The sequence below is a fragment of the Corapipo altera genome, unplaced genomic scaffold, assembly GCF_003945725.1.
Source record: "Corapipo altera isolate COAL_440 unplaced genomic scaffold, ASM394572v1 2, whole genome shotgun sequence".
Taxonomy (NCBI): domain Eukaryota; kingdom Metazoa; phylum Chordata; class Aves; order Passeriformes; family Pipridae; genus Corapipo; species Corapipo altera.
The window spans coordinates 2,995,217-3,011,582 of NW_020884890.1; the positions used below are offsets into that span (position 1 = coordinate 2,995,217).

The 16,366-nt window shown below is 37.8% G+C and overlaps 1 protein-coding gene across 1 annotated transcript in view; it reads right to left on the minus strand.

Moving 5' to 3' along the window:
* The window catches only part of EYS (eyes shut homolog), an 853,574-nt gene that overhangs the window by 40,754 nt on the left and 796,454 nt on the right, over positions 1-16,366 (minus strand). The window contains exons 43-44 of the mRNA XM_027644956.1: positions 13,933-14,105; positions 883-1,065 (exon numbers count right to left, since the gene is read on the minus strand). Coding sequence (XP_027500757.1) covers positions 883-1,065; positions 13,933-14,105 — 356 coding nt within the window. The remainder of the gene's footprint in view (positions 1-882; positions 1,066-13,932; positions 14,106-16,366) is intronic.

Below are 16,366 nucleotides of genomic sequence, written 5' to 3' on the forward strand. Positions count from 1 at the left end.
TATAGCTTCTTTGTGGAGTAATGCTAAGATGGACAGAACACAAGTAGTATTTCTATTTTAGCCCATTGCAATTCTATTGCCATGCAGCCTGCCACAGAGTGGTGCTGTGAAGAGATACCTTAAGTATTGCTAAAATCTTAGTACAAATGCTGTAAGTAGATTTATATAACCTGCTTCTTAGCTGTGTTAATCAGATCAAGTTGAATGCTTTGCTATACAGACTGTGGCACGACTTACTCATAGCTATCTTGGGTTACCTTGTGTTGAGTCATCTCAGGGGTTAGAATCTCTTGTTTGACATAAGTAACACAGAGTTCAAAGCTAGCTGCCACAAGGTTGGGTTTCAGTGTTGAGTCCTATGTGTCTTGGAATTCGAACCACTAATGACAACAGCAGCAATTCATGGCTGCCCCTGTGGCAGGTCATTTGAGACACATGGCAGGATGGCTGTGGCATGTTGGATGGACAGATTGATTTTCCAATCAAGTAGGTATCCGTGGAAGAAGATTTGAGGCAGCATCTCAAAATTGCTCACCAAATATATGTGATCAATAATGAAATTTATGTGTACAACTGACAAGAGAGAACTTTGACTTTGTTTTCCATTTCTTCTGTTCAGAAATATGCTACCTCAAGTGTCAAATTAACTGTTAACTTTTATTACTGGAAGTAGTTATATTTCTTCACAATGAAAAGAAACATTTATACAACATGATTGAATTACTGTGTCTTTACAAAACAATAAAGTATTGAAGAGATTATTATCCCCCAATGAAATTATATCCTAAAAAGAATCAAGAAAAAACCTGTATATATTTTTATCCTACTTGTTTAATGAGTATTTGAAAGCGTATAAGGATAGGTAATACAAATAAAGCTTACCTTGGCCCTTCTGTCCAGTGAAAAAAATCAGGTTATCTTGTAAAGCTGAGTCATGGTTTGCCAACTGAAATTTCAAGCGAAATTCATAGTAGAAGGTGATATTTGGGATTGTAGAATAAGCTAGGAATGAGGTATAGCCAAAGACATCTGTGCCACTGAAGCTTGGTTGAGTAATATTAATAGCTGAATTTAAAAAAAAATAAATTCTGTGTTAGGGCAAATTCTTTAACATTTGTATTTGCAAGCTCTATTTCCTAGCCTGGTTTAGAACATAAGAACTCATAAATGAAATTAATTATTCATTATGTTGCAATGTTTTACACACATGCAGATACAGTTTGGTTTTCCTGTGAGGGTAAATGTCTTTATTTTTCAGCTTTTATAAATAGGTTTATTTTTCAAATGAATTATTGGCAACTACTGCCATCTCCTGGATTCTAGGTAACATTGTTACTCTATTTGTAACAATTTGTACACTGTAATATTGACTCAAAACTCGGAGGGAGAAAAGAAAACACACAAAGAAATTCTCCTCTTAAAAGAAGTGCCATCTCTGACAGGCATCTGACTGAAAGTGTGTACAAGGATGTGCTGAAGAGGTTATGGAGTAATAATTCTTCACAGGTAGAGGAAATAATGAAAAGAAACCATAAAAGGATGAATTTGCAGCCCAGTGAATAGGACCTACGTGAATTACAAATAAAATCAAGTCCATACACATCTGTATTGGTGAAAAGACAATAGAGACCTGCTACTAAGCACCCCCACTGCCTCGAGGATTTCTTGCTGGAATCCAGTAGCCAATTCCTGTAGTTGATGCTGAAAGCAGAGATCATGTAATGCTCGTATTGACTACATGGTTTAGTTAAAACAGGAGAGAGAGGAAGAAAGCTAAATAAAGCTTAATCTTAAAAGACTGGGTATTGGAGTAGGTTTAAGATTTGAGCAGTTACGTCTAACCAAATGTCATGGTTTGAGACATGAGCACCAAATGTGACTGGATACAGCTTTGCTAATGAAAGCAATAAGAGAGATTGGGGGAGGAAGGCATACAGAGCTATAGCACGTACAAACCAGATTGGTAAGTGCTAGTAAAGTATTATAATGATCATCATCATCAATACTCCCCAAGTAAATCTACATTAACCTTTAAGCATCTGGCTTTGAATACAGTGTGGGGGAAACAATAACACACAATTGTGAAAATTTTATCACCATCTCTAGTTTGTGGAATCTGCCTCTAAATTTGCAACTTGGTATAAGATACCAGACCCTAAGCTACAAGCTCACCGAAGGGGTTTTACTTTAAAAATATAAAAGCTCCAACAATATCCACCCTCCGGACATATTAGAAGAGCCTTCAGCTCTTTTAAACACCTTAAGAGAGAGTGCATATGAGAAAAGCTGAACACATTTTCTCAGAGGGTACTTTTACTGCTAAACTTTAGAAAATAAGAGTACTTGACAAAAGTTTAAAGGGTAACATTCAACCAAAATAAAGCATTTCACAAAGCATTGACTTAGCATATGCTAACATATACAACTCAGTAAAATCCAGCCCATCCAGTCTCAAGATACCCAAAATATTAAGAGAGGAAATCAGGAGAAGAAGCAAAGAGAGAGTAAAAGAGAAATATAGCTATTATCCCTACCTCCTGCATAGATCCAGCTGTAGGAGGATAGAAGATGAAGTGTTCAAACATGTGGAGACCACGTGTCTTCAGTTTTATCTGCTCTGGCCCCCTGTGACCACCTTTCCAAGGTGGGACTTTCATCCCACTGGCCATTCTGGGGCTCTGGGCTGTAGTGTAGGCAGTGCTCCTGGGCTGCCTCTGACTGTCAGCTGCCCAGGGGTCGCCCCAGGAGGCTCACAGGGGCTGAGGTATGGGACAGGGCATTGCCTCACCTTTGTCAAATTTGACCTGTCCCTTTCCCCCTGCCCCGCCCCTGCCACACACACTTGAGTTGGTCCAAACCAATAATTAATATAACAATCTAGTCTCTCACATATGGAAAACCTGCCATATTGGTACTGAAGTTGCAGACATTGCCTTAGTACCTGGTACTTGCATTGGAGAAAAGGTGCAGACATAGGCATGACAAACCTTTTCTTGCACAGACTTGGAGTCTGCAGCAATACAGAGTGTACTGTCCCATTTATTAAGCACTACTTCACACTTGTGACACATTATATCTTACTTTGTGATCTTAAATGTGAGCCAGGAAATTTCCATATGAAACAATGATTTTGTCCTAATTAGAAGAAAACTGGCAATGAGTTTGTTCTCAGCCAAGTCTGACTGAACATAATCTCAAGTCTCAGACCTTTGTGCTGGAAAACCACAACTCCTCATATTTAAATTTGGCGATAGTTTCAGTCCACCCATATTCCCTCAGCTTACTTGAACATGGCTAAAGTAGGCTCAAGTTCTGCATTTTTTGTTTCTCAGGAAGCTATGACACAAAGGCAACTCCTTTAATGCAAAATATTCTTCCTTTTTCCTTTCCTTTTTTTCCTCCGTTTGTTCCTTTCTTTCCATTTATATAATAAACCACGATATACTTAAGAGACAAGAAGATTTTAAAATAAAGCAGACCTTTGGATTTATGGTCTTTTCCTGCTTTGCTTTATAACGGAAAAAGCAAATTCTATCATGTACCTCCATAGAGCTAGGCAATTTGGTTCTCTGACAGAGATCACTGAAGAGTCTATTCCTGATGACTTATTCCCAACATAAACACTTTATCCCCAGCAAGAAGTATGTAATTGTTTCAGCAGTTTCCTTGGAGCTTTCTAACTGGGGAGTTATTTTTTACCTTTCTACTTGCTCCTTTTGGCATTCCCTCTAAAGATGGATTGAACACTGATGAAGATTCTCCAATGTAAGAAAGCCATGGACCTGTTGGAACAAGTCCAGAGGAGGGCCACTAAGTTGGTTACAAGGCTTGAACATCTCTCCTATGAAGACAGGCTGAGAGAGTTGGGGCTGTTCAGTCCAGAAAGGAAAAGGCTCCATGGATATCTTATACCACCTTCCAGTACCTGAAGGGGGTCTATGATAAGGCTGGAGAGGGACTGTTCTGTGAACAGGGCCTGTTGGGGTAGGACAAGAACAAGAGTGAATGGCCTTAAGCTGAAGGAGGGAAGGTTTAGATTAGATATTAGGAAGAAATTCTTTACTGTAACGGTGGTGAGGCACTGGAACAGGTTGCTCAGAGGTATTGTGGACTCCCCATCCCTGGAGGGGTTTAAGGCTCGTTGGGGCTCCGAGTAACCTGGTCTAGTGGAAGGTGTTCCTACCCATGACAGGGATTTGAAACAAGATGATCTTTAAGGTTTCTTCCAAGCCAAACCATTTTATGATTCTATGATTATATGAGCCGTGACATAGATGTCTACGTAACAGCTGATCACCTGATTTTGCACTTATGTCAGTAGAAAAATTAGGCACATTTAGGATGCAGTGTCTTTCACATAAAACAACTACCTTACACAGGTCAGGTGAACAGTATTCTAAAATCCTTATTTCACCACACCAAATAAAAAGGTATCATTGGGTTGTAGGTAAGAGTAATGTATTTCAGACTTCTAAAGATGGGTGGGATGAAGCCTACCTGCTCTGTATCCTGCAAACCACTTCCCACTCTGCATGTTCTTTCTCTCTGGTCTTCATTGCCATAAAAGCTAAATGATTGCGAAATTCTGAACTCGTTCTTTGTAAAATCAAGGAAATAAATTTTTTTTCCCTGATTTTAAAGAATGTGAACCCTAGAGATCTTGGAAACCTAATTATTTGCACAAAATTGTGCGCAAAGCCTGGTGCGTGTTGAAGTACTGAGTGTAGATCTCTGAACTCCAAATTAGAGGATAGTCACGAATCATTCTTTGCTCCTGGGTACCAGAGCACAGCCATTTTCAAACCATCTAACAAGAAGTAAATTTCCTGAGTGATGTCTATCTTTGACTACTTGAGCATGTCCTCTCAGCTCTTTATGGTCTTTTAATCCAGCTTTAACTGTGCATTTTGTTGGGACCATGAAGTACATTCCATAATATATTCATCATTGTAGGGGCTTAAGACATCCCTGCCATGCTCTAGGTTCCATACCTGGTAGTGGACACCACCAGTCAATAGTTTTTGGGATCAACAACTTATTTGAGGATAACAAAATGGTGAGTAATGCAAATCAGGGGTACAATTACCCAAGCAAAACCAGTAGTAAATCCACTATATCACTAGTAGTGGGCTAAACTTAATATCTGGGCACACAAAGATTTACATAACAGTGGTTATCAGGAGACTGGCAGGAAGAAGGGTATGCTTCTCCAGAGGAGCAACTCACACACGCCAACAAGTTTAGGGAATTTAAAAAATTCCCTAGTTGGATTGTCCTTATTTAGTGTTGACTACCTGAACTTGTTAATCATCTGTCATACCCCAGCCTTGCTTCCTTCTGCTCTGTTCCTTCTCTGTCTATGCACCATGCCTGGATGCTACCTGAAATGGTAGATGAGCACCATATGGAGCTATACCTTCATTAGGCATGTGGCCACCACAGGAAGAAACACTGTTTAGGGCAATAGGAGTCCCACAGGCATTTTTTATGAAAACCGCTATTTTGGTTTACTTCATGGTTTTCTCCACCATGTTGAAGAAGTTTCTCATACCTAGTAGAAGTCAGATGCAGTATCTAATTAACTACCCTATCCTTAGCAGGTAGGCAGATGCATTAAGTGTTTGCAAATAGTCCTCCCTATCCTCATCTCTGGAGAGTAAAATGTATTTAGAAATGTTAATTAATACCGAGTAAAAAGCTTAAATTTCTGCCTAATTCAATCTATCTAGCTTGACAGATATTACATAGTTTATCTGTTTCTGGACTGTTATATATAGATTTTATACCACATTTTTAATCACATTTCTTCTCTACACTGAGTTATTTATGAATAGATCTTTATTCAATCACATAAAAAAGTGAAAGGTCATCAGTAAATGTTCATCAATGTAAAATATTCAGTCTTTGAGATTCCTTTCATGCAATGATCACACTCTTGCATATTTTTAACTTGGAAATTGAAAAAAACATAATAATAACCCTGTTTGAAAAATACAGTGATTGGTAACATTGTGTGAAGTAAGACAGCTCCATGTTTTCCTTTTATTTTCTATCTTTTCATTATAAAGCTATGGAGCCAAGACTGTGCAGAAAATTGCATAATCTTTTTCTTGAAACACAGTCCTTTTAAACATTATTTGTAAAATGTTTACCACTGGCTGAAATAGCAGAGGGCACAGCTAACCCCATTGGATTTTTTTTTTTTCCTGTCTAGACACCATTCAAGCTGAATTCTGCCCTTGCTCTTAGAGTGCACAGTCTGAAGTGGTAAAGAACAAAGATGTGTCTCAATGTCTCTGATGATGAGCCTTGTAAAAACAGACTCCAGATTAACACTGTGCCTAAAACACACACTGCTCTGACAGAGTAGTGAAGTCTTTTATCAACTTTTTGTCCTTGCTCTTGTCCTGTGTCTCTCCGTCAGTTCTATGTCATTCATCATTGTGCTTTTCTGCATTCCCAGTACTGAACAAGTAATAACATGATATGATATGTTCCATTGCCTCACAAACAAATAATGACAAATTATCCCATTATATAAATATATTAATATAGCCAACTACTTACTTCCTTAACATTTTACATCTTATCAGAGGTGAGCATAAAAAATGGGAGTTAAAAAAAAACAACTTCAGTTTGAAAAAATCTTAGCAAAAAGAAGAGAGTAAAGTGACAAAGCTGAAAAAGAATAATGGTTTCATTTTCTTTGAATTTTCTGTTATGAGTTAATGTTCCTTCAGCATTCACTGCCAATACATCTTGAACCACAGCTTTACAATACATTGCAAAAAACAAGACAGATTAAAGGAATAGAAAGATATGAAGACTTCAGGCTAGAGAATTGCAATCAGATAAAACACTTTTATATTAACATTGACTAACTGTGAACAGTTACCAGCTCAGTGTCTGGCTCCAGGATCAGCAGCCATATACACTGTGGGATGAGTAGTTCTCCTAAAGACCTGCTCACATGTTTCATAGACTCACAGAATTACAGAATCATGAGTGTTGGAAAAGACCTTCACGATCATCCAGTCCAGCTGATCATCCAGCACCACCATAATCACCATATCCCCAAGTGCCACATCCAAATGCCTCTTGAACACTGCCAGAGACAGTGACTCCACTATCTCCCTGGGCAATTTATTTCAATACCTGACCACTCTCTGAGTGAAAATTTTTTTTCTAATATCTAATCTGAACCCCCCATGGTGGTCATTTCCTCTTGTCCTTTCACTTGAGATATGGCAGAAGAGACCAACCCTCACCTCACTACAATCTTGTTTCAAATAGCTGTAGAGGGCAATGATGTTTCACTTCAGTCTTCTCTTCTCCAGACTAAACAACTGCAGTTCCCTCAGATGCTCCTCACAGGACATGTTTTTCAGACCCTTCCCCAGCTTCTGTGCCTTTCTTCGGACACATTCCAGCACCTCAATGTCATTTTCGAAGTGCGGGGTCCAAAATTGAACACAGTACTTCAAGTATGGCCTCCCAGCGCTGACTAGAGTGGGACAAGCACTGGCCTGCTGACCACACTATTATTGATACAGGTCAAGATGTTATTGTCCTTCTTGGCCACCTGGACACGCTGATCGATCATATTCAGCTGACTGTAGAGCAGCACCCCCCGATTCCTTTTGACTGAGTAGGTCTCAAGCCAATTTTCCCCAAGCCATGCACAGGGTTGTTGCGAAGACAACATATTTGCAAAGACAATATCAAAAAGGAATGAGATTTATCACCAGACACTGTGTTTTACAGTCTTCCAAGCTATGGTGGATTGACTCTAGGTGGATGCCAAAGCAGCTGTATCATTCCCCTCCTCAGACGGACAGAAAAAATATAATGAAAAGCTCGTGGATTGCGATAAGGACGGGGAGAGACCACTCACCCGTTACTGTCATTGGCAAAACAGTTTTGACTTGGGGAAAAGTTATCAATCAAATGACAGTAGGGTAATGAGAAATAAAACAAGTTCTTAAAACATTTGTCTCCTCCTTTCCCTTCTTCCTGGACTTAAATTCCCTTCTGCTTTCTCTAACTCCTCCCCCGCCACTGGGAACAGGATGATGGGGAATGGGGGTTACGATGAGGTCTCTGCTACTCCTTCTTCCTCAGTGAAAGGACTCTTCACTCTCTTCCCCTGTTCCAGCACAGGGACCCTCTCATGGGAGACAGTCCTTCATGAATTTGCCCAATGTGAGTCCTTCCCATGGGCCACAGTTCTTCACAGACTACTCTAACGTGGGACCCCCATGGGGTCACAAGTCCTGCCAGCAAATCTGCTCCAACATGGTCTTTTCTGTTCATAGGTCCACAGATCCTGTCAGGACCCTGCTACAGTGCAGGTTTCCCATGGGGTCACAGCTTACTTTGGACATCCACCTGCTCCAGTGTGGGGTCCTCCATGGGCTGCAGGTGGATATCTTCTCCACTGTGGACCTTGATGGGCTGCTGAGGGACAGACTGTCTCACCATGGTCTTAAAAATGGGCTGCAGGGGAACCTTGCCATGCAAACCCACTTTTCTCACTGGAAACTCTGGGAAGTCCAAGGAAGGAAAGCTAAGGGGTGCTGGAGCTGAAGGGTGTTGCAGTGCCAACTGAGAGTTCAAGGTAGTTGCAAAAGTCTCTTATGTCTGGAAGACTGTTGTATGAGGAGTTAGTGATGCACAAAATGGATAATTGAAGTGTACACCTTCCCCTCCCCACCCTCAATAAATACTTATGGTTTCCTTTTGTTTGTCCAGTGACATCAGTAATCATGGAGTCATCAGAGTTATACTTTGATTGCGAGCTGAAATTTGAAATAATAGAAGTGACTTCACCGCACAAAGATGAAAATATGAATCTGAAAAACTGATAATACAGCAATGACATAATAGTGTGTGAATGTGCCTATGTGTGTTTTTTACAATTTTTATGACATTCCTCACATTGAAGAGGTGGGGGACATTAAGGTCTACTGAAAACCAAATGACCCAGAAAACAAATTGTCTTGAAGAGGAAGAAGAGTAACTCTGATCAGCATTCCTCAAGGTCTATTATCACTGACCAGAAACCCTACAATGCAGATTTTTTTAGCTGAGGAAACACCCTTTGGGCATCTGCTGTCACTGAACTGCATGATTTAGTCGTCAGACTCAAACAGCTCTGAAGGTGACATTTTGTGCCAAACATAGCTGCACAGAAACAATTCTCATGCAGGCTGATTTTCGCTCTACAGAACCTGAAGCAAGTGGCTATTTCCACTTCAACACTTTGAAATGAATTTTATGCATGAGGGAATACATCCTACAGAAAACCTGCTGGAATCCTTTGGACTATGAAGCATTACCATAAATGTTGCTGAGAAATGTTTCAGGGAAGATCCTTAGAGATTGCTGTGAATGAGTACTGTGAATGGCCCTTTTCAGGATGTGTTTGCTAAATGTAGTGTCACAGTTAGGTCTGCTTCATATATGTTTTTATATATACGAAACTAAAACACTGAAGTTTGGTCTAAAACACTGTAACTTACACAATTACTCATCTTAGCAATGCACATTCCTTTGAAATCCTTCTCCCTTTAAATTTGCATTTGTGCTTAGAAAGTGCTTACTCTTGGTTCCTGGCTTAACAAAATGCCACATGTTATGACAAACAGCTTCCCAAGGGGTCTAGTTTCTTGTGTAACATACAATTAACAACAACATAACATAAAGAGTTTAGAAGTCCAGGTCTCCATTTCCAGTCCTGGTGAATGAACCATTTCTGCTTCACTTGCAGAAGGATGCTTCACTTAGGAAGCCATCACAACTTCACAGTACAATGATGCCCTGATATTTCCTATTTAAAATTTCTGTGTCTTATATATCAAAATTCCTTACAATCAGACATTTCAGACATACAAGCCTTTTTTTTTTTTCACACACTGTATCAATTTCCTGTACTAACTAGAGAATGCCTCCAGCCCATGTATAGATGGAAGTGTTAAAACGATAGAAAAAAAAAAGAAATAAAGGCTGATTACTGAGATGGTAGCAATCCAACAACTCTAATAAAACCTGTGATACTAAACACTGGAGGAGATTTACAGTCTGCAAAAAACACAATGCAAGCAACTTTTTACTAATTTAAATATGAAAGAAAATTTAGCAGACTAAGGGTTTGAATGCTGATTGCTTTCACACCAATCTACTGAAAAGGCAGAGCTCAATAACTGGACTCAGTTTAAATGACATAGATCCCTTTATATATATCTTAAAAAGCCAAAATCACTTGGGAGATAGAGTCAAGCTGCCCATGTAGACATAATCTCTGTTCCAAAGTGTTGCGTACAGATGGTGCGTTCCACCTCATCTCCCCGTCCCCCGTAAGCTGGAAATTGTGGAGTCATTTAACTCCACAAACCAATAGTCAAGTCCCAGTCTTATCCCAGGAACCATCAGCCCACTACAGTCCACAATTTCAGAGGAACACAGAGCCCAAAGGCAGGCAGGAACCCAACTTAAGGATTCAGAGGAAGGAACACCTTGTCCAGACCCCTTCCAGACCTGTCTCAGGAGACTCTTAGCCCCAGTATCAAGGTATGACACAACCACAATGAATCAACGCTGGATCAATCACCATTTGAACAGAGGGGTGTAACTACCATGGGGTATGGGACCCGTTGCAGGATGCAGGTGAATAGCACAGGACTTAAGGAGGTTTTTTAGAGAGAATTAGGTGATTTCAGGAGGAATAAGTGTGGAAAAATAGAGGGATAGAGATACAAAAAGGGTCAGTCACATGTGAATAGTTGGCTGGTCAGTATAGCTTGACTGGCCATGTCCTCTGCCTGGTCGACATGGCCTGTTCTCTCTTCTATTTTATATTGTCATCCTCCATTCTCTTGGCCCATTATACCTTAGCTATGTAGCTTCTTGAGAGAGATTTCAATGCATAATAGTCACCTTGCAGCCAAAACAATGTGGTCATCTAGTGACAAAAGCAGGAAAAAGTGTAGTGAGAGAGAATGCACTTTGCTACACATATTGGGAAAAATGGACATGCTTTTAGGAAGCTTTATTGATGACAGAAACAAGCATAAAATAACTAAGATAAACTCAGAACCATTGTTACCAACCTGCTTACACTGTAGTGTGCTCCATCAGCCTCAGATATGTAAGAAAATTCCTTGTCAATCCTGGATCTTATCTATTTTTCCATATTTATATTGGTTTCTCTAAGTGAAGTTACTCTCTCTCCTTACATTTTTGCCTCATTTGTCACATTTAGTGTAGCCCTATAACTTTCTTCACTTTTTGAATTTTGTACATTTCCCATAAAATGATGTATTTTTAACTGGTCACAACAAATAAAGCCCCAAATTTTTTGACATTTGTATGCTTGTTTTCTCTATTTTGTTTTGCTTTTATTTAATAGTGACAACAGTTTTATTATCACTTCTTACATACTTGTAGAGATTGATGTCTTTCTTAGTTTGACTTCTAGCTCTTAATGGATGGTAATTGGAGCTCTGATATGGGGAAGACCTGTAGCAGTGGGCCCATTTCTGGCTCTGTCTACCTCTTTATTTATCCTTACTTTGTCTTTTTAAAATAATCTCTATTGGTAGGAACAGCAAAGCTGGCAGGAAATTGCAATTCTATTTGGTATATTAGTTATATTCAATTTATCAAATAATCACTGTGACATATTGATCGTTTCTTGTTGATGAAGATCAACTATTATTTGATAAACATTTAGGAGAAACCAGCTTTTCTTCAGTGTTTCAGACACAAAGTAGCATGCACTAGGTTACTAATCAGAATAGTGGAGACAATATTATTGTGTATCTTAAACAGAAGATGATTTGTTTAAAATGTACACGTCTATGCTTTAATTTTAATGGACCATTTAGTTCTATTAAATTTATTATCTGGGACACTCATTTTGTTATAGTAAACAATTAAATTTTCTTTCTGTTTCTAAAATAATTTAAGTTGTTCTACCATTTTAGTTAGGCAATCTATCATTATCTTCAAATACCTCCCCAAAATTATGACTTTGATGCTACTAGGACTATCCCCAAGGATGTATCCAGACTTCACTGCATTGTGTCTCTGTTTCTCCCTTCTTTGTTTTAGAATATGTGACAATGAGGCCTTTTGCAACTCATTTTCAGACCTCTGTCTGTGCTCAGTTTATTTCTATTCCTTCTAAACTCTTAAGTCATGGTTCAATAAAATAATTTTTCGTATTTCAATAATAATTTCTTATGTTGTGGCCTTATTGGCCTACATTTATACTCCTACAATGCTGAGTGTTCTTTCTCATTTTACTTGCTTACAGTGGTGATTCAGACAGAGTTTTCCCTTTCCATTCAATAAAATTAATTTTTTCTGTGGTTTCAAAGACTTCAGCTTTGTAGTATAATCAAACTAATGAATTTGTGTAATTTCTCTCAATTTATGCTCTCAATTTTTATTCAGTCTCTCAATTTAGAAACAGCTAGATATGAAGAGTTGCAGAAGAGCCTCATTAAACAATGACAGAGAAAAAGCATTAGATGATACTCAGCATTGAGAGATGCACATTGGGGTAGATTTCAGAAACGGCCCTATCCTTAAATATAAAATGGTGGGCTCTGAACTCACCATCAGCATTCAAAGAGAGAGGTGTTAGGAGATTTAATAAACACTTTCACGAATACAACAGTGTACTCAGAAAAGGAAATAGAATGGAGGAAGGGTTTAAGAAAAGGGCAGAGAGTGAAAGAGAAAAATGTCAACCACTACTGTACAAAGCAGTAGCATTATCACAACTTGAATATTGCACCTCGAGTCAGCTCTGGAGTGTCATTTTAAAGAGAATGCAGTGGAATGGAGAAGAAACAAAGAAAGGTAGGCTGTATGACTAGAGATACAGCATATGGAGTCCCAATGTATTGTGCTCCTGCCAGCTAAGAAAGATTACCAAGAAAGTATCATACACACTTTATATATTTGCCTCTATTTGCTATTTACTATTAATTATCAGGGTTAGATGAAAACATGGATAAAACATAAATGCTCATCTAGTGAAAATTTGGGGAATAAAAATTTTACATAAGCCTTAAATATGTATGTGATATGACAAAACCAAACTGATAATGCTTAATATTTATTTGAAAAGGAACTTCATATGCATCATTAAATCAGCTCAGGACCAGTAATTATTTTCTCTATGTAGATTTTTCAATCATTACTTCTTGCTACATTCTTGTTAGGGGACAAGAATACTTTGAATGTTCACACACAGGAATTTCTGACCTAGAACAATCATTATAATCAATGCTCAAGGAATAAAAGCCCTTCATTTGATAATATAAGGAATAAAAGCCCTTCATTTTATAATATAAGTCAAAATGACCTATTTACTTTGCTTTATTAATTTCCCTTCATACTGTCTCCTGCTTCATGGCAAAGCACTTGATAAATTTTAATTTGTTCCTTTTTTCACTGGAAAAATTAATCAAATTTTGGTACGTGGTAGTATTCTTAAAACCCAGAAAGTATTCTTTATAAACTGATTTTATATGCAAAATGTATTAAGTAATGCTTCCCTAAGTAGAGGAAAAATCATACAGGGCAAATCAATTTCTCCAAATGATCTCTCAGTCAAATCTCTCTCTCAGCTCTTCTCCAGGTAATTTACTAAAACATCAGACACTACCTTGTATTTCCTAGCTTGTAAACTCTCAGTTTCTTTGATCTATCTGTCTCCCTTTCTCTGACCTGCACTTTTATGAAAAAACACTTGGGGAAGGTGATCAGCTCAGCCATTCTTTGTGACTGGATTTTGGGCTGCGTTTGTAGGTGGGGAGGTGGTCACTTTCAGTGTCCCTTCAAAATATTTGACTTGTTTCTTTCCCCAGCTTCTATGAATGATAGAAACTACAACCAACGCATGACGAAAATGGTTTTTACCTTCACTGCAGAGGATACCAGATCTTCCATATGGACACAAGCAAACAGCATCTCGGTTGGACTTTGGAAAACACGTAGCACCATTTCCACATGGATTTTCATCACAAGTCACAAACTGGCAGAGTTTTCCAGTGTAGAGTTTAGGGCATTCACAATACCAATTTTCTGCATCACTGAAAAATTTAAATTAAAACCAAAAAAATATGTATAAGTACCAAAATGCACTTAAAACAAACAGAACAGGTTTTACACTCATTGAAAATTGGTGGCATTTGACTTATAGTTGTAATAGATCTCTTTGTTTTTAGTAGTGCACTTGACATTAGGTATGCCAGAATCTTTATTGGTGACTTGACAGGTTCTTTGGTGTTTAATTTTATATTTTAATTTATCTTTCCTTTCATGGTGAGATATGTGACTTTTCTAATGTCTCAGTAGTTGCTTGTGCTCCATCTTTCATAAAACAGTCAAAACAGCTGCTACAGAAAAACAGGTCTTCTATTATGTCTGAAAAAATGAAATCATGAAAACAAAAGAAATGAAAGTTACTACTTTACTTTGCAAATGGAAACATCATGTATTACATATAGCTTGTGCCAACACAGTAGGATGTAAAAAAGCCCTGAATTATGCTTACAGTAGTGACTATATTGAAATTGAAACAGAATAAACAGGTAATATCTCTGCTATCATATATCTTATGTTTTCAGTCATAAAAACAATATTAGAATAGGCAACAGAATAATATAAGTTCTAATCAATCTTGAGGGGTGACAAAACAAAAGGCTTAGAAATATGCGTATTCTCTTTGTACAAATAATTTTTTTTTACAGTATTCAAAGATAACACAATGACAGATATGGTAGGAAAACCAAATTCAGATAGGAAAAACAGAAGTGTAAGACATTCTCATCTATCACTTATTATAAACATAATTTCATTAAAGGTCTTATTTGGTCTTCTCCTTTTTTTTAATGGCCAAAATCAGATAATAGCTAGATAGGTCAGCAATCATGTGATTGCTATATATTGTCAGTATTGAACAGAAAGATGTCTGCTTTATACTTGATAAGGTCACATGTGCCTGTGGGTATGAATGCAGAAGACATAATGCGTGTTGTATCAAATCACAGTCACTGTGGTTTTCCAATAATAGCACAATCATTAGGATGAGCACTAATGAAATATCAAATATATGTGATTCAAAAGCTTTATTATCTGCTTATAATATCCATGCAATCAGATTAAAGGAAATAATTCTGAAGCTGAAAGACCTCCTGTATTTTTTAAAAGAGGGAAATAAGTAAGTCTTGTGACAGCCTTTGTTCATAGCGGTTGATTAGTGTGTTCCTAAACTGACCACCCGCAGATCTGGGGAGTGAGGATCTCAGCTGGAGAGTCTACCAGAGTGAATCTCATGAATAATGCCCCCAGACACCTTTGCAAAGAAATTGCTATCAGCTGCAATAATAAATTTCTGTGTGTAGCGTGTTCTATTTATAGATCTGCTGCAGACACTGGGAGAGGAGTGTAAATGAGATACTGAATTGCTTTCATTTGTGCAGCATCAAGAGTCCTACTTTCAGTAGTTTTAATATCAACATCACAGAGTTCAGCTAATTAAAAAAGCAATAATAAACTGCATTCTTCCTGTAAATCTACAGTTGATGATGATGATCTTTAACACTAGTTATTAAATGTGTTTCAGTTTGTTTATAGACAAAAAGACAGATCATCACTGCTGACTGTCATAATACACAGAATTTAGTTTTCATTTTAAAAGAAATAATTTTCATACATTCTTCTATTGAGCTCTATATGTAACACCGACCATTTCTTTTTATAGGTTTATTTTTTCTATTATGGAGAAGATTGAAAATAACAGGTCTCATAACAAATTGTGAGGAGTTTATTGTTAACCAAATGAGCAATATTATAACATTTCACTGTTGATGCTATAACATCCTAAAAACAAAGAAGAGTGACTCCTCATGAAGCAAAGAAAACACTTTTTAAAAAGTTCTTCAAAGTAATATAAAGCTTGAAAATATAGCAGCTAACCACACTGAAGAAAATATCACAACCAATTCATGAGAAATAGTATACTGAAATACAATGTCCCAAATTATTCTCTCTCAAAGCTGTCATTGTACTTTGTTAAGGAAAGGACAAGATTACCCAGATTCTCCTGAATTAACCTCGGCTGCAAGACACACATAATGCTTGAACGACCAGGAACTTCTCCCAAGTGGATTTCACAATTTTATGCAAACCTGTTATCCTTTATAAGCGCAAGAAGAAAAGGAAAGGGGGCAGCAAATCAAAACATTGGTATTTTTTGCCTATGCTGCACGTCGGTGAATGATTCAAAAAAAAGTCAGTGAATAATTATATACGTGAGCTGTAAAAAGTGAATAGTTCATGAAAGAAACAA